General features: G+C 42.1%; 1 protein-coding gene across 2 annotated transcripts in view; it reads right to left on the reverse strand.

Moving 5' to 3' along the window:
- Positions 1-20,200, reverse strand: part of Stacl (SH3 and cysteine-rich domain-containing protein) — a 273,599-nt gene that overhangs the window by 199,431 nt on the left and 53,968 nt on the right. The window contains exon 1 of one of the 2 annotated variants that reach the window (XM_084576453.1): positions 2,158-2,284. The exons of the other annotated variant lie outside the window; for it this stretch is intronic. Coding sequence (XP_084432579.1) covers positions 2,158-2,284 — 127 coding nt within the window. Of the gene's footprint in view, positions 1-2,157; positions 2,285-20,200 lie in introns of those variants that run through there. 2 annotated transcript variants of the gene reach the window in all.

The following is a 20,200-nucleotide window of genomic DNA, read 5'->3' on the forward strand; positions in this document are numbered from 1 at the left end:
ACAAACCGTAGTACAGTTTATTGCATGAAAGACAGTAAACAACCCACCTTCATCAACACGTTTAAGAAATATTGCATTTTGAGCTCTATTCACATCCCTTAGGTTGTTACCAACACGAACAGTACTGGAGACGCTAATAATATATACTTATTTAATATTTTTGCAAAATCTTGCCCTGAAATTTCAGTTATTTATTTTATTCGAAGATATATCATTTCGGGTAGCGTTGCGCCCTAATTAAATCTTCAAATTTTTCCACATGTCTGAGCAGCCATTTAGTTAAAGCTAAATCGTTGGCATAGCATTCATAATTCTTGCCTTTTTTGTTCTTACTTGAGATGATTTCAGTAAGTATTAAATGTATTGAAGCCATTGGTTTCTCTTGTTTTAAAGAAATTATGATAGAGCCTATTTCTTAACCGCATTTTCATATGAAGCTTGGATTTCAGTTTTATTATAGCGTCATATTATTTACACTAGGCTCACTTTTTGATAAGTTTTAAATCACTGTTTATATATGCAAAAAAATTCAACAAGAGCCATAACTCTGGACATAGGTTAATGAAAAAGGCGAATAAAGCACTGAAAACCAATACTGCCCTCTCAAACCAGAAAAATTAGTTGTTTACTCCAAGGTGGAAGGTCCAGCCTTTAAAAGAATTTTGATATCTCTTTCTATGTTCCCGATCCGCGGTCTTTACTTGACGTTTTCAGAACTAGCCTTTTGTAGTAAGTCGAACTTTACAATCTCGTTTGATGGAACTCTGCAAGGACAGAATCAACACCTAGCTGAAGCCTGAACTTGCAGGATATTATCAAAACACGAATGAACAAACATTACCTAGCAGTATTGAATACCGCGGCGTGTCGAGTGAAGCCAAAGCTGACATAAATTTTGAAACCGTCGTAATCCCAGCGAAGTACTACGTTTACAGCTCTGCGTTTACAGCCGTCTCTTTAGTGTTCCTCTAATATAAGATCACACGTGTGAAAGATTTCTCCAGTACGTTCCACACACTCCTGAAACAAGCTACGTACTGAAAAACCATCGAGTATATTTTTGTTGGTGCTTTCAAAACGTTAACTTCAATACAGACAGCCGCCATTGTGGAAAATAATGGCCAGGTGTGTATTGTCCCCACCAAGTGCTGTCTACGACGGCATTAATGGGAACATTTTTTTACATGAACGAAACGACTAAAGAAAACAGCGTTCTTGGCCGGGGCGCTACCTAGCCCGCGGGCTATTGGAAGAGATTTTTAGAAGGGAATGCCTTGTCAATGTCGCTTTATTTTGTGTTTTGGCGTTTCCACGCCGTTTTATCGCTTGTCTTTGCTTTTGCATGCCATAATAATAAGGGTATAGCAATTCTCAACGTACTGCTTTAATTAAGTACCAAAACCACGGAAAATACAAGCATTCTTTGTCACAGAGCATGCGTTTTCACACACGCTCGAAGAAGGCCAACAAATATGCAAAAGAAGCAATTTTTTTTTTCGTCCTATGTACTTGCCGCTTTCTAATAGGCTTCTGGATCCATTAGCGAGACTAGCATCTTGGTGATAACTACAGTGGGCGTGTTTAAATTGTGATCGATTAGGCAACCTACGCTTCCTGCCTTATAGCTTTTGTTTGGCGGTGAGTGTCAGTCCGGTTTCGAACTGCAATCAATATTTTGGGACTCCAAATAGGTGGCACACATCCTGTTTACGAAATGTGTTCGGCGCACCAAGCTCTCCTCAATTACCTCAATTCATCGCAAATTGTTTGCGCCGTTTGCTGGATACATGTCTGACAAAGCAACTGAAACAGGTAAGCTGATGACAGGCCTATTTATTTATGTTACTAACACATTCCCAGTGATAATGCAGCTGAAATAAAGTTTTTCTTGTACTTATCCTCTTTTTTTGACAAGCTACCAAAATACGTTCGCTATTATGCTCACCAACATGCCCTAATGACCAGGTGCACCCCATTAGGAATGTAATAAATTTCAAAACAGAAACACTTATATAAACACAAACGACAATGTGTTGACGAAAAAGCCTATTTACATCACCTCCGTATTTCATGGCGATTTTGGTGCATGTTCCGGGTGAAACAATATAGTTAGTTACTGAAAGGTTCAAACACCCGTATAACAATGTTCTCACTTACCCAGCTTCACGAAGGACCGGATCTGATCGTCGTACTCCGATAAAAGAGATGACTCCCGACTGCTTTCGCGTGACAAACGTCGGGAATTGCGCTTCAGGTAACGAGTCAGCGCCGCTGCAGACGACATGTTTGTTTTCGGTTTTCCTCCAAACGGCGAGGTGACGTAGATGTTGTCCAAGTGTTCGTCGTGTTTGAGAAGTGCGGTGTAAACCGATTTGCTGTCCTCAATGTTCCAAAAACGGCACTGGCTACTCCTCTCTGATTCAGAGGCTGATTCAACACTCGCAACGGTCCCAGCACTCGAACTCGCGCGCACACACTCACTCACACACCCGGGCCGTTAGGAAGCCTCCGCTCTGTCGTTCACTCTTTCAGCCCACTGCGCAACTTGGAGCCAGACACGAAGTCGCCGACTTTGCCGGAGGTGCGGCCATGTTGGAATGTCGCAAGCAGCCGCGTGTGCCGCGCTAGCAGACGACGACCTCCTTTCCTGCATGTCGTACTGAGGAGCAGCATTCTCTTCAAAGTTTGCTTCTGGTTCCAGCGAAGCTCAATCAGTGCCTATTAGTAAATGCTGTCCTGCTTGTGTTGATCGTCATAAATGAACTTAACTGTTTACATTGAAATTAAAATCAGAATTAGGCAGAGAAAGCTAACATTTAGCTGGCGCTGAATATAGCGTGGCAAACATATTTTGAGGTAGTTGATGACACGCAGACGATACTTTTGAAACATAGCAGACGATGTTCTTGACATTACATAAAGAAGCCATGCTCTTCATACGATTGCAAGCACATGTCTTTGATGAGAAGCTGGTGAAATGTGCTCTGAATTCTTCGCAAAAATATAACGATAGAGTCTACAAAGTCGCCCAATGAGATAAACCGCACTCATTTACAAAAGTTAGATATACATGTGAACTGTCGAAGCGGTGTCAACACAAAATCGAAATCTCCCTACCTCACCAGTACAATGAGCGCCAACCAGACAGACGACACACTCTAGAGACTGCGACCACATGAGAGCAGACGACAGAAGTGCACCCGCAGTTTGGCACAAAGAGGAGCCTGCGCGAAAGCTCTTGGCATAACGCGTTATACAAACTCATCGGTTTGACGTCATCAAAGGTGAGTGCGTAGGGGCCGGGATAGAAGTGCTGGTAAAACATCATCTTATGCAACGGGGACCCCGACGACTCGATGCTTTCCTAGATGGCAGAACACTACCACTTGCTCACTGGTGTCTGGTAGTGAAGCGTAGTCATCATTCACGTCCTTGCACGCAGACACGTCGCTTCGACTCCAAGCTCGGAAGGCAAAACCTTCAACTAACACGACCTTCACCTATACCGGAGAACAATTCTGTCGCGTTGAATGAACTAACAAAGAAGAACTCGGAGGGAACAAAACACTCGGAACAAAACACAAGGGAACAAAACACAAAACACCACCACAAAGGGCGTCTGGCATCGGAACCAACGAAGCGACCGTCGCCGCCCCTCTGCGACAAGCTGCCTCACTAACACACAAAACTCAGACAGCGAGAAAAAGAAGAGGGCCGCGGTCTCAGCCACGATCAACTGCGGACACTAAACTGAGAGCCGAGAGCCCGAGCCAGCTGAAAGCGCGGCGACATTCCCGGCTCTCGTCTTAACTCTCTCCGGGAGGCTCTCTTCCTCTCCCACCCTTTCCATTTTGAGGGAAAGGAGGGAAGGGGATCTGCCTTTGACCGACTTTCGGCGGCGGCGGCGGAGGTGTGTGCCGCGCGAAGGGTGCGAGGGCGCGTCGGCCACGTTTTTGGCAGCCCGCGACTCCTGCTGGGGGTCCCCTTGGCGGTCGGCTGGAGCCAAGAGAACCGAAGCGAAGGAAGCAGAGAAAAAAACAAAACAAGGGCGATTTCCTGCTTGTGTGCATTTTGTTCACATTTTCCTTTTCTTTGACTTCCGTGCACATCGTGCACCCTCTTTCGCCGCCCTCTGAGGATCGAGGCCCCAATAGAGAGTCTTAGCCACCCCCTCCCCTCCATTTTTCTCACTTTGAGTTTTATTCTCTTATTTTTCGTCGAACAGCCGTTCACTTTCATACCTTCCTTCCGGTTTATTGCGCTTAATTCTTCTTTTCCTTTCGCTTCGTCCATAGTTCTGCCCGCATTTGCTTTCGCCTTTTTTTTTTAAACAGAGGTACTTTAGCACTTTCCGCCTGTACATGTTCGCAGGCGACACCGTTTCTCTTAGGCTTCGCTTGTTTTCGTCTGCTTGTTGACCAAAGCCGCCAATTTTCGTCTGTATACGAGCGAAGCTGGGAAGAAGACCCCACGTGGCAGGTTGCTTGCCTGTTCTGTACTTTCTTAGCTTTCTTTTTGCTACAAGTAGGCCCTACAGCAACTTGCCTCTATTTTGCATTTTTTGAGTTTTTTGTGCCCGAGAATCAGTGACAAAATGGAAAAGGAAATGAAGACAAAAGGTGCCGACTATCCAAAACATTCCCCAAGGTCATTTGCCCTGGCGGGTCTAGTAATAATCAAGCAGCCCTATTCCTGTAAAGAAGGCTGCATGTAATAAAATTATTCACGCAGTCGGACAAAGTGGAAAATTTTATTCCCAGACGCTATGGAAACGGCTACATTCGAGTTATTCATAACGCAGCATTTATTCTCGGTGCAGGTACTGTACTTTGTGTGTTGTATTTAGCTGGCCTGCTCAAACCCTTGGTAATGCTAGCCATATAGCTTTGTTGTCAAGAAACTTAATTCACTTCATTTAATTGGGCAATAAACTATGATGTCGGCGGAGTAAATTTTAGTTCATACAAGAATACTAAAAAAAAAAAAAGCACACCGACACACTAACAACGTCAGTACTGTTATATTAAACAGTTTGTATTTTTCTTTGCTTCACTTTGCACATATATATACTTAAAGTCATTCCTCGAAACTGTAAATGCACCAAATTAGCAATTTTGTCTACTTTCTGCCATAATAATAATAATAATAATAATAATAATAATAATAATAATAATAATAATAATAATAATAATAATAATAATAATAATAATAATAATAATAATAATAATAATAATAATAATAATAATAATAATAATAATAATAATAAAAAATATTATATATTATAACGTTTGTATGCACATTTGCCAGCAAGAACTGACAGCTGAACACCTTAAAATCATTAGAGACAATCTACTTCTTTTCTTCGTCTTGAAAATTCTTTCATGTCCAAGCAATTTCTAAACGTGGGTGAGATGTAAGGAGTAGTCGGGAAAGCACAAAGGCACTGGCGACCACTATGGGAAAGAGAGCAAAGGAGACTTCCATGTCTCATCGCTTGGTGGATGACGCGAATGACTCGAGTCGAGAAAAAAGTTAGAAGGTTGAGAGGAAACGGAAGACGAGCGAAATACGGGGAATTGGAAGAAAAAAAGACAGAACAAACTCTAAACAGAAGGCGTATGCGTAACGCACTGGGACGGCCATAAACAACTCGTAAAGGCAGCGGCAGCGTCTGCTGGCAGGGGGAGTAAATAAACGGCACCACATGTGCTCCAAGGATTTCTGGGCCGCTGAAAAAATAAACGGACGCCGAAGAAACAAAGCCGCTCTTCAAAAAGAAAAAAAAAAAAAATAAGACGGCCTCATCTTTTTTTTTTTCTCTCTCTCAAGGCTGCAACAAGTTTTAGCTGCAAACGGAAGGCATGAAAAAACAAAGACTGAAAGAATAGAGCAGGTCACTAGGTTAACAGGCAACACTTGGTAAAATGCGTGCAGGGAAAGTTTTCAGTATCAAAGCAAGAAACACAAATACGCTTCATTACGTCGTTGCGAACAAAGCAATTAAGTGACTAGCTCATTGGAACGTTAAGCTATTTAGTGCCTTAGATACAAAGGTACCAAAAAATCAACACTGGTGCCTCGATATTATGGTGAAATATCTGCGCAATTTCAAAACTAAAATTTAAATGTTTTACCACTACAATCCAGAGTAGAACGAGAGAAAAAAAAATGGTTACACATTATAAACGAGCGCTGAACAAGGCTAGAGAAGGAGCCTCACTTCGCAAGTCGAGCCAACGTTTCGATAAGGGTACTTGTTTTTGTTTAGCCCAGATGTTGAGAAGTCACCTTACAATATAATTTTAAGGAAATTCATGCGTAAGAAATTACGAACAATAAGCATTTCGTTAATTTTCTGGATATATAACGCGTTGTTTTCAAAGCTAATGAGAAGGTCTTCAGAGAGAGATCACTTGGATGCAGAGAAAGTAAACTATTTTGTTCACCGAGTATTTCCGCACACGTTTTGTCAGACGATAGGTGACGAGGAATTGTTAGACGATGGCGCGCTTCAGCGGACTCGCGTTTATTTTTTAAGGCGAAAACCTTTCTGGGCTGTTGGTGATTACCTCGCGTCTGCGAGATGTGTACACGTGATTCCGCGAGATGTGTTCGCCAGATGCGTCAACGAGATTCTGCGAGATTCCGCGAAATGTGTCAGCGAGACGTCACAATAGGTTCTGACGGCGAAGCGAAAGAAAAGAAAGTAATAAAAGTATAACGAATACGCACACACGCAATATAGAGGAAGAAGAGAAGAGGTAGACAGAAGAGGAAGGAGAGAAGAAGGAGGAAAAGCTTTCGTCATTAATCTCTTAAGTGAAACAAAGCGCAATCCTGTAACGTTTCTTTAGGCAGCTTGCTCAAAGTGACGGAAAATGTTTCTGTCTAAAAGCACTGGCTAGCGACATAAAGTTGTCATCAATCTTTGTGTGGGAGCTCCATAGTGTAATGGGTACATGGCGCGCAAAAAATATTTGATGAATTCACTAGGCTTGGGAAATAAATGTTTTGGTTAGAAATAGCTAAACGTTGGGCTATTAAATTAAACTAGCTAAAAGTTGGGCGGCGCATAAAGGCTGCGATAATGAAATGCTACAGTGCATGGAACGAGAACTCATGGGGTGGGAAAACTGCAGACGCATATACCATTTTATTGGCGTTTCATTTTTATGGACGTCCATTCAGAAGGACGGAGAATAAGGCACACGCAACTGACTCATTCTTCATTAGGCAAAACGAGGTGTCAACATTTCTGTGATCAATGCGCAGGTTCTGTTTCAATCTTACACATCCTAATTTCATACCTATTATGTGATTGATAGCTGCGCCATTACTGTTGCAGTGTTTACCAAGAACATGCCGTCTTCCACGTGACAAGTCCAATCACTGATAAGCCGGTTCCTTCCGTATAGACCAAACCTTTATTTCTTTTATGCAACTGACAACGTTCAAGAACGGCATTTACACCTTTGAGACAGCGAATAACGAACTTTTAACTCGTTCTTTGGGCTTTCATGTTTATCGAAAACGAGTTCCATATATCCCCCCCCCCCCCCCCCCCCCCCTGGCTTTTACATATTTCCACTTCTCTGCTCATAATGGCGCTTAAAAATTGTTCTTAAACATACCGCAGATATTGCTTATATGTGGCAGGATATCCGGGCACCTACCCAGTGTACAGTATTCCAGTTATATTAACGCATTCTCGTGTCTTCTAGAGGCCCCATATATATATATATATATATATATATATATATATATATATATATATATATATATATATATATATATTAACGAACCTTATTAATGATAGTTGTCTCCGTTTTCTCGGTGCCTCAGTCGATCCGGGCTGCTGTAAAGAATGGCGCTCAGAAACGATTACGTAGCTGGCATTACTGCAAAGCGCACGCGTGACAGAAAAGTAATGTGTAGAATGCGCATGCTAGACAGAATGTTTTGCTCCCACCGTAACATGGAACCGGAACATAGGTGCTGGGTGCCGTTACATACTTATCTCTTAATGACCAGCAGAGTTGCAAAAAAAATTGCGAGACTGAGCTTGTCTGTTAAATAGCGGAAATGGAGAATGCCGGTTTACAGGACTCTCTTTACTAACTGCATCGTCATTTTCATCGTTAATATCATCATAAGCATCATCATCGTTGCAATCGCTAATATCATCTTTACTATTATGAACTAAATGCACTGTCATCGTCACTGCTGTTAGCATAAATATTATTATCACTAATTGAGCGTTATTATCATCACTACTAAAAGACAATTGGAATAGGCACTCGGCTGAGGATCGGAAGGATAATAGGATTCCCGGTGAAAAATGATATATATATATATATATATACATACATGGCAAAATTACTTTTCAAAAGGAATTAAATGACATTACTAATTACTTTGCTAAAAAACGCAGAAAAGTAATTTAATTACATTACTGATTACTGCTCCCCAAAAGTAATGAAATTACATTACAATTACTTCTACTGAGTAATTCAATTAGTATGAAATTACTTTCTAGTTTCCATAAATGCAAAAACTAAGTAAAGCTATTAAACAAAACAACTTGTTATCCAGAGTATTCTAGTTGACTATAATTCTGCTCAATCTGTCTCCTTTTGCCAATACGTTACGCTGGCTTCGGATTGCAGTACGTCGTTCCTGCTTTCGCGCACTCTACTTCGTTGTCTATTGAAGGAGTGATGGCGCACTTTAGTAAAAGTAATTTCGAGAGGGATAATTACTTTGCTGCAAAATTACTACCAAAAAGTAATTCATTACATTATTAAATTACCAAACTGAAAAAGTAATTCATTAGATCACAAATTACCGAAAAAGTAATTAATTACAGTAATTTCATTATTGTAATTCAATTACTGCCATGTATATATATATATATATATATATATATATATATATATATATATATATATATATATATATATAATAGAGCGAAGGGTACGCTTCATTTAAAGAAACATTTTATTAGACTCGACGTTTCGAACGGAGACCCCTTCGCTCTATTATTTTTTAAGCGGCCAAGTACGTTAAATATATATATATATATATGTATATATATATATATATATATGTATATATATATATATATATATATATATATATATATATATATATATATATATATATATATATATATATATATATATATATATATATGAGTTAGAGCAGACACTTCTTGCTAAAACATCATGTTTACACCACGCATGAGCCGAGAAAGGCGTTCGCCTTAATAAAATGTACATTATATCCTCGTGTTAGAAAACCTTGCTTTCTAAAAAGAGGTTACAAAATACATACGTCTTAGGAGAGCTTGCAAACGAAAGCGTTTTCGTTGGTTACTTCCAATTTATTGTTGTAACTATGCAGTTATAACCAGAGCTTTTGGACGATACCAGTTGCTAAGCTCCACTTTAAAAAGTGACTACATTTTGTATGCATTTTGCGGGTCCTTATAAATGGTCGCACCATCTGGAAGCGGTCAATGGTATTTTGCTATTGCCATCATTGCTTTTTGGAAATCGTATTTTGTTTCTTTTTTCCATCGCAGTTGCCTATATGACTGTTACCTTTAATACGTTTTCCTACCTAAAATCGTCAACTAATTTTATTTTCCATTGTGGTTGTGCATTTATCAACGATCTGAAAGTTTGCAATTAAGTTTCCTTTATTGGTTGCGGGCGCCGCCACTATTTGTATTCACTCGAATTTTGACCAATCAGAACCGCCGTTTTTTGATACATCGGCCCAATGGGAAGTTTTTCAACTGGCAGTATTGAACAGCTCTGGTTATAACAAGGTACAAGTAGTTGCTTTGATAATCTGATTTGACTGATTGTCTGCTTTTATTTGATGAAGCTATTTAACACATCGCGCGAGAGGTCGCTTGCGCACAATATTTTTTTAAATATCAATACGTGAATAACGGTGATAAATGGAAGCTTCTCTATTTGTCCCTATATGCAAAAGAGCGAAACAAGGAACCTGATAAAGCTTCGTAGTACAATGTAGAGATTTCTTGTTGGAGAGTTAAGTCGAAACCACTCTCACTGTGCCAAAACTCTTCGAATGTATTTTTTGCTAGGAAAACTTGACTTTTGCGAATTATCATGATGCACGCCGAATGAATCGTTTTCTATTTTACGAGCATTATAAGCAGATTACGTCATTAATTAGGACTAGCCCACCCACTCCAAGGTAATGGTTATATACAGCTGGAAATAAAAAAAAAACAGCTTTTACATAGCTTTCACGCTAAAAGTCGCGCAAACTCTTTATATTAATCGGAATTTCAGAACCGACGCGTTGCCTTTGCGTGTCGGCTGAAAGCTGGGCACAAAAGGCCGGTAATGACTCCATCACGAATCGTCGTCTGTATTCTTGAGTGGCGCCGCGCAGACGATCGAAGAAGAGCACTTGCAGAAGACGGCACGTGTATACAAGTGACACCGCGGAATAATAAAAGCGCGGTACCCGTGTGACGCAAAACACCCAATCAAGTGACGTCTCAACGTCGAGCGGTCATAAGGGAGGAGGAAAGTGAATCCAGATAGGCGCGCTGTGAGCAATCAAGTGACATCAATGAGCAAGCTCTTTTATTACCGTTTTGCCGTCTCCATCACGCCATCTCGAGACGAGACAATCCGAATGACACGTGGCCAACACGATCGCGTGTCGTCTGCACAGCGCATGGATACTACAGTCTGACGACGAGAGAATATCCGAGACCGCGAAAGGCCGAGGAAGCATCGAATGTGCTCAACGGACCAAAATGACGTCAGGCCGCGGGAACTGGAGGGCTCTTTCCCGATGGCGCTATTGACAGAGCAAACAGTGATCTTGGGCTGCTGACCGCTAATTTGGTGCAGTACCGCTCAACGTCCCTCTCGGACAGCATAACCACGTGTGATTCGCCCGTTTGAGTTAGCTGTAGAGAACAGCGAGGGAGTCATTTGTCCTCTTGTCGAATGACGTGTCAAAGATGTGGGCAGTGATGACGCATTTAGAAGCGGCATTCTATTATCTTCAGTCAAGAACTTTCGGAGCTTAAGTAGGCTTATAGCCCACTTTTGAAGGGCATGACGCAATCACGAAGCACGGCTATGAAAGAGGAAGGAGAGGTGATTGTTCTAAAGAAATTAGTATGAGCTAAAAGTTTGCCTTTACCTCCAGTTTCTGTCCTGGTGCTGCGCCCGTTAGGAAAAAGTTGCCTCTTACTTTTCTAACTTAGTAGGAGTGAGCGGTTATCTAACTTAAGTTGGAAAGCAATTTTCTCTTTGAATCTATGCAGCGTAAATAAAAGGAAAAAATAGCCATGAGCACAACGGTGCCATTTTAGTTAACCAAGTTTGGGAACATTAAGAACAGGCAGCGTCATGTCTTGGACCTTGGTGTAGTCTTGTGTAGAGACCTCGCAGGCCTCAATCATATAACGTACAGCTAGTGAAAAGAGAAGACAATTTCCCGAATATTGAATTACGGACACAGTGAATATGTTTCTCACGATGGTGTGGTAGCAATTCCTACGTAAAAAAATGATTAAGCTGTAAAAAGCACGCATGAAAACAACTGATGAAATACGTTGATAACCCAAATGTTCAGAAATAGTCGCCAACATATGTTTCGTTTCCTATATTGGCGACTAAGGAGTATAGAATAAAAATACTTCTCGGACGAACGGATGGACTTCTCGAACGCGAGAAGTCCGCCACACTTGACACTTCAACGATGGAAATATTATGTTTGTTATCTACTCCCCTCTAGCTTGACTAGCTAATTTGCTTGGCTTGGGTTGTAACATCGTGGAGATGACCTATTCGTGATGAGGCAGCCATTCCACGTTATCTTCGGCAGAATTTAATTTATGCAGAAAATAAAACAAAATTCCTTATCTTCTCACGTGTACGCTTAAGGTTTCGCCCTAGAGATACCGTCAACGATGCGGCAAAATAATAAAATATCAAAGGGGACAGTTCATTGACATTCAATTCCCTCACTTCTCCCCCAATGCACGCAACTATGCACCCACAACGCTCCAAGGCGCTGTCGCTTCGGGCGCCCCCGCGCGGATGCGCATCGCGTCGCATCTTAGATAGAACCCGAAGCGTAATGACTCTCTCCGCTAGGCCCGAGAGAGTTTGCCTACGGGTCACCGGCGTCGATGGGACGAAAAGACTGCCACATAGAGAAACAAGCCCGCAAAAGAAAACAAAACAGGAGAAATAACGGGAATTCGCCGCCGTTCGCTACAGTCGGCTCCATATAAGAGTGCGCGTCATAGGAGAGGCCGGTAAACTGACGCCTCCCCTTTCGTCCTCCACCAGGCGTCGGCTCCTCATTGGTCCATTCATAGGATGAGTTCCGAGCTGTGTTGACCGAGTAGGAGATGCGCGTGGAGTTATTTGGTAGCGACGTGGAGGACGGTATGAAGTTCCCCGGGCACTCCGGAAGCGGCCTTCCTTCTCCGAACTCACGGCTTGCGAGCCTGGCCTCGTGTTGAAGTACAAAACAAAGTTTGGTCGCTTTTGAGGTCCGAAGTTCCAGAGAAAACAAGGGGAAAAGAAAAACGGAATTGGCCGAAGACAAACAGTCCTCAGTGTGACCCGCCTACTTGCAAGGATCGAAAATTTAACTTTTGGTAACTGTGAAGAAAAAACTGCATCGATGATTGAAGCAGCCCGAGCAAAGCTTAAAAGCAGTGTAAATTTGCAATTTTCTTTGTATTGAACTTTTTGACTTCAATAGCCACGAAAGTGCTTCAGTGGGATAAGACCACGTTATATCCTATGGCACGCTGCATTGTTGTTTTGGACTTTAGAACATTTTTAAACCTTATAATCATGCTCATGGGCTTTTTTAAAACGTCTAGCGTTGTTCTCTGAACTTTGAGCTTTATATAACTTTCGGTGCTATGCAGCAATTTATCGACTGTAGCTTAAATTCCAGCCCAGCCAAGTGGTGCCAATCATTCTGACCCAGATGACTGTTCAGAGCACCCGCTACTATCGTCCCTGCCACGGTATGTCATTCCCTTGGGCACAAGTTTACTACATTAAAGAGCTTGTTTGAATTCTGCGCCAGCTTTTTTTTGCTTCATTAACGCTTGCATCCATGCCTTCGACGACAGTCATATAGTAAAAACACGTCGCTGGTAAGCAGCCTGGAGAATTCCGTTTCATGGTTATCTGTTCGCTTAAACACCCTAGACGTAACCACACACGCAAGTCGAAACACATGGAAACGTATCGGTGTGCGAGCCTCAGGCGCCCCCTTATGTATTATACAATATACAATACAATGAAAAGCACAGGCCTAATCGAAAGACTATGAGTTTGCTGTTATGTTAAGTGATATGACTGTGACGTGATGTGATGTGGCATGTCTGTGATGTGACTGTACTAACATTAACCATCCCTCTCTCACAACTTTTATATCCCCTCACCCCCTTTCCCCAGTGCAGGGTAGCAAACCGGTTTCTTTTACGTGTTAACCTCCCTCCCCTTTCTCCTCATCTTTGTCCTCCTCCTATGTCCTGCTCGTAACTGCAACATGACCTTCAGTTTCTAAAGCCGGTTATTACGACTTCGAAATTATTCACTCACTCACTCACTCACTCACTCACTCACTCACTCACTCACTCACTCACTCACTCACTCACTCACTCACTCACTCACTCACTCACTCACTCGCTCACTCACTCACTCGCTCACTCGCTCACTCACTCACTCACTCATTCACTTACTCACTCACTCACTCACTCACTCACTCACTCACTCACTCACTCACTCACTCACTCACTCACTCACTCGCTCACTCACTCGCTCAATCAATCAATCAATCAATCAATCAATCAATCAATCAATCAATCAATCAATCAATCAATCAATCAATCAATCAATCAATCAATTAATCAATCAATCAATCAATCAATGAGTACAGAGTACAGAGTACAGAGAGTATAGAGCTGAACACTAACTATTGAAAGCTAGTTGCTGGAGTCTGCAAACAAATGTGTGCTAAGGGGAAAACACGTTGGCCTTGAGTTACTTTGACCATGGGTGCCTTACTTCGCCCAAGGAAGCGCTCAGAGTCTTTGTGCTAAGATGAAAACTTGTCGATATAATTTGAATCTCTGGCGAAGATATTAAGAGCTAGTGATGTTTTTGTTTGGTAACAAATAATGAGAAGTTTACTCTAGAAGAAAGCAATTTACTCGTCTATAATGATGAAAGGCTCTTTGTCTACGCCTCTTCGACGCGACCCGTTGCGTAATCCAGTACGTTTTTGTGCAATATTTTTGATGTTTTGCGACGAATGGCGTCTTAACCGCAGTGATGATGCATATACAGCATTGAACCACACTAAATGTCTAAAGTTCCGACAGACGAATGTACCAAAGAAAAAACTGGTGGAAGTGACAAGAAAAACGCACTACCAAAAAGCTATGAGAACATTCCAAAAATGATCTCCTGCCAGTGCTAGATCGTTCGATGCCGCTGAGTTAGAAGAAAGCATATGGTATCAGCAAATAACAAATAAAGAGAAAGAAAAGGGTTGGCAGAACTTCCTAAAGCAGCCGCAGCAAAAAAGAAAAAGCAAAAAATAACATAAAAGCAAGTTGGAAGGAAGGGTTAGGGTAAGCAGGTCATGCCTCGAGGAAATCGCTGCCTCATGAGGGCCCTCGTGGGCCACCTATACAGCTTCGTCAGAAGCCTGACCAGCAGTCCTCGACGTAACGCAGAGAGGGTGTCGCCCAACAAACCGGAAGTAAGAGAAGCCGGATAAGGGCGTTTCCGCTTCCGTGACTGCGGGCCTGCTATGCTGGCTCCTTCCTCTTTTTTCGTTATGCTCTCTTTTTCTTCTCTTAGAAAGAACGTTCATACGTATTCTTTTTTATTCATTCTGCAGCATTTAGAGCAACCTACAGGCACACAGAGATCACAGCACGAACAACAACGGACTCGCTTTCAATCAACTTCTTTCGCGTGGCCTCAGAATAACCACAACCTGTATTCGCACCGGAACGCAGAATAGCCAGCTGGGCCGGGATGGTTTTGAGACGAAATGTTCCCCGTCGGCACTAAGACGCTGAGTCGGAGAAAGCAATTTTGTTTCTCGTGAATCGCTCGCTGCAAAGAACGAAGTGAGCTCCAGCAGGGACCCTGTCTTAGGCTTATTTCTGGGAAATTCCCTTCCTTTGAGTTTAATTTTTTCTACGTCGATTTGAAAGACGATATTTTTTCGTCAAGAAAGTAGAACGTTTTAGCACACTGTGCTTTAGCTCTACCAGTTTAATTAGACTTTCCAGGCACGCGTAAGATGTATGCGAGACTAGAAAAAGGCGGTTTCGTGAAGGGAAGCAACGTAAGGAAAGTGGGCTCTTTAATCATACTGCTTCAAGGAAACTCCACCCTTTCTCACATACTCTTTCTCCCTACATCGCAGGTTTTCCAAAATTGCAGAATGTGTGCAACGATTCCAAGTGCTTATTAGAACTGCTTACAGCAGGCGTAGCTCTTGTGCGTGCATGTGGCATATGAGTCATAGGTTTGATGAGTAGCTTTCAAGATGTGTCATGAAAAAGTCTTCCAGGAATTTGGCTTCTGTTCGTGGGATTTGAAGCGGAGGCTGTTCAGGGCTCGTCCGACTGCAGTCGAGAGTATTGCTATATTAGTGTAGGATTGTTTGCAAAATATTCAGCTGTGACCTGAAACCCGGTGATACCAGTCGCCTTTCCTCATGAAAAAGGTTAACTGACTGATCGCCCGCACTCTATCATAGTAATATTCCTATTCCCACCATATGGTATGAGACCACTGTGAAGAGTTGCTTTTTTCGAAAAAAGAAAAAAAAATCAAGCTTTGAAACTTTATTTTTCAAATTACAGTCATTTCTGAATTTTTGGTAAAAATATTAACCTTCTGACTGAAACATTTCGAAAGATACAGCTAAACTTGTAACCCCAGGAGTGGTTTGCTAAACCGAAACTGCTAGTTTTGGTTTCCGCCTATCGAAACATATTTCCCTGCTTTTGCGGACAGGAATGTTTTTTCTTTTCTAATTTTTATGTTTGCAGTCATGATAATTGTTTCTAAGTTCACATGTCAATTTTGTCTTGCATTTAATAAAGAAAACGCTCATAAGAAGAATGAATGACATTTCTTCCATGTTGGCTCTGCGCACTGCAGCATTCCGCCGGGAAATGAAGTCGCAAACTGATTCTTGATAAAAAATAAATCAATTTATTATTGTTGCTTCGTCATATTGCCCCATAATTTCTGAATGGATGAGAGAAAACAATGTTTCTAACTAAAACAGTTCCAAAGACACATCATAATTTGGAAGTACTGTACGTTTTGCTAAACTGAAACTAGCAGTTGCCGTCTACGCAAGAATCGGAAAGAAAAGTAAGTAAACAAATACACAAATACAATATTACAAAGTACCTTATCTACACATCTATCAGATTTTAGCCCTCTGGACTGCACTGCATGATATTTGAGCTATATCTATTATATGTCATCGTTTCTTTCTTTTGAAACTGTCTTTACTGCTACTTTGTGTTACGCGAATATTCCTAACTACTTTCCACGAAAGCATTTTTAATCAAATTTTTCACACGTATTCTAAATGTACTGGGCATCGCAATAAATTACGAAAAATAAATTTGTGGGATACGGTTTGTTATTGTTGCATTTGTTTGATTAACATTTCATATTTAAAATCAAGATTTTGGCGTTATTATGTAATTAAAATTAGAAAATTTTTGATATTGAAGTTATGTCGGTGTATCTCTATATACACAGAGAGATAATTAGTAGAGCAAAAAGGCAGGGTGGTTAATTAGGCGAAGCCCAGTAGGCTACCCTACACGTGGGGAACGGGAACAAAGGGAGAGAAAGGAAAGAAAGGGCGCCAAGGTGAAGAGTCTGTCACATGTCCGTGGATCTATGTACATAACTGCAAAAGTGGCTTTCCTTGTAGCAAGGTATCTATATGGTATGAGTGCTGTCGTGAGATGTATATTTATTACGTTTTTTGATAATATATGTAAAAAGATAATGTATTTGAATACTTCGATTGGTGCACAAAACTGCAATCCTTGGTACAGGGCACTAATGTCTTTTTTATGTCTATTTGACATTAATGTTTTTCTGAAACGTGGCCTCATACCGTTTATGAAGTTCACTATATAACCCCCTACAAGGTTTCGTATTTCCTGATGTCTATTATTTAGTACATACCAACAGGGTTACTTGTTCTGAGCATTGCACGTTTCGTCTAAGACGATTTTTTTGGTTTTCATCTCTGCATGGATAGCGTCGCCAATCTCTACTCAATGCTCCAGAGAGGTGAAAGGTAGGGTGGTAGCCACAAAGGTACAGTGAAGATGGCTACGTCCGATCATTGTTTTCAATAAAAATACTCTCTCTAACTCTTTTTGACCACATTGGCATTACTCTCGTGGCCAAAGGCAGATTTATTGATGAAAAAAAAAAGGGAGTTGAACTGTTCCTACCAATAGACCCAAACTGATACGTCATTGCCGAATAGTTCCAGTTGCTTCCGTTTTGTAGCGAATGTTGGTGCAAGCGTACTCTACGGGATGAGCACCCAGAAATCTGTGTGGACACAAGAATTTTGCGTGCAGAAACAGCCGCTGATGGCCAAACTCGCTTGGCGCTTTTGTTTTGTTTTTTTAGCATGTAACACCTTCATTTTAGTGAGTTAGCCCTGTTTGTGTGGAGATCGCGGTGACCTACAATTATAGGCTAACATAAATTTTAAAACAATGCCATTTGGGAAAGGAATATGATGGATGAGGTGCATACCACGATCATTCAATGACATAAACGCGCGATAATCGCCCGCAAGCTAGACTGTTCGTAAATCCGTGCTTTCAGACTGTTACCTGCTCTAGTAAGTCTTCGGCTCTTCTCGGTTATTCAGGTAGGCTAAGCTTCTAATCGTGTGGTGAATCGATGGAAGATAAGACAACGGCTATGTAACAGATAGGAGGTGCAATCCTGCCATGGGCGGACGTGGCCTGCTTCTGCTGCTGCCGACTACGATGATGATGATGACATTAGGATATGTGGAAAATGAGTGGATAAATGAATGAGCACGGAAGAGTGGGGACACAGAAGCAGAACTAAACTGGTTCACTATTACAATATTCAATAATGGGAAATTAGAGCGTAACTCAACAAGTATTTCAGTTTTGCGATTTTCGGAGTTAAAGAACCTGAAAGGGAATTCTTTTATTGCTAAAGCAACATTACGACAGCCGAATCGAGCCATCGGGTGACCGCAGCTACGCCGTCAAGAGGCGTAGCTACGGTCTCCTCATAACACAATCACTCTGCCATGACATTTGAATTCACGTTATATCTATGCCATGGGCAGGAGTTGCTAACTCGGGTCGCTCCTTTCATATGGGAGGGTGATATCAGAATTTATCCTGCCAGAACTGTTTGCATTTTTGTTACACCTACGACACGCAGGCACGTCCACACGACTTGGTTGAAGCGTGACTTTATATGTGGGCTGGTAGCTTACGCTCTTGTGTCATACCCTTAAAGGATGAGCTTGAGTGTCCCCAATAATGACGCATATCATACACTGATAGGGAGTGATAGGGGAATAATGTAGCAGGCAAAAGAACTTCCGCTGTTGCTTTCGCAATTGAACTAGGGTTAACAAGAGCTAAATCGCTACTAATGTTTTTTATATGCACAGTTAGAGACTACGCCTAATACGACAAATACTATGCCATTGGCGACGACGCGCCAGCCAATAAGAGGTGCCCAGGAGGAGAATTGGCGACGACGCGCCAGCCAATAAGAGGTGCCCAGGAGGGGAGCTGTGCTCTAAAATATAGCTCTACTGGGTGCACTTTTCCTTTAATAATTTTAAAGGCTCGCGGACGAAGCCTATGTTCCGAGTCTTCACTTGTGTCGGCCGCGAACAAACCGCAATAATTCTCAGCCATGCATAAGTGATTACCACTGGCAACAACCGTGGCTAAGTTAACAAAACCGGGATCAACGCAACCTTAAGCGAGTCAGAGCCAGATGTGAAAGCTTGGAGCGTAGCAAGTAGATAAAGTTGCGGCTAAATTGGCAACTGCGGCTCTCCCGTGGAGTCCCCCCAAAAAAATCATTAGGAAGAGCGAAGAGAACGTATGAACGCCGAGCGTGCCTCGGGGTGAAATCTAACGAGCCAGGCCTGACTGATCTGGTTCGCGTCTGGAGTTGTAGAGCGGACGGAAAGCTGGGGAGCCGGCTCCGTCTGTGTCGCTCCCACCCCCTTCTCTGTCTCTCTTTCGTTCTTGGCTTGTGCGGGCTCCGTTACTGTGGCCCTGAAGGCGTTGCGCAAGAAGCCGTATCGTCTTAGCATGCATCCGGCATCCCGCCCGTCCCAAAAGGAAATAGTTTAAGATGAGCTCTTTTGATGCCACACCAGCTATAGAGATAACCTCGGCGAGGTGGGGCTGCAAGAGCTGAAGTCACAATTTCAGAGACATTACTAAGAATAAGCGAATCAGCTCATCGGCGGCAATTTCAACAGCGGAAATGAAGCGCCCCATGGGCTTCATACCGGTATGTATTGGTTTCAGGCCGGTTTAAGAAATGCGTTATCCATATGGACATTTTTAGCGTCCAGATCTCAAGCCGAGAGAATATCTAATGTGCATAATGTGTAACAAGCCGGATAGCCATGCTTAAGTGAATGCGGAGTGTGCGCCGAGTGTGATCAATCATTTCACCTACGACGTGCATCTCGATTTGAGTTCGTAGTTTTTGAAGTTTTTTGACAACGAATGGACTTTCACTGTTAGTGAGGAACGCTTTGAATTTTCGTGCACTCCGCCGCCTAGTTTTTGTCATTCGGCAAATGGATGGATTACCTGAACTCGCTGTTTCTCACGCTTGTGGTTTCGGATTGCAATAAATGTCCTTAGGTATGGATGGTGAGTACGTGAGCCCACTCCATAAAGTTGCGGCGTTCTAGCTCTGCGCTTTCATGCGTGCACACATTGATATGGTCCCACCGGGACGATATGCGCTATTGGATGTATTCCTAATAATGAGTGCGCAACAACGCACCGTAAGTTTAAAGATCCGCTTTGTTTTGTCCGCGTGCGTACAGCATACGCGCTTGACTT

This window comes from Amblyomma maculatum, chromosome 8, assembly GCF_055883805.1.
Source record: "Amblyomma maculatum isolate TAMU_Amacu chromosome 8, ASM5588380v1, whole genome shotgun sequence".
In the NCBI taxonomy this organism is placed as follows: domain Eukaryota; kingdom Metazoa; phylum Arthropoda; class Arachnida; order Ixodida; family Ixodidae; genus Amblyomma; species Amblyomma maculatum.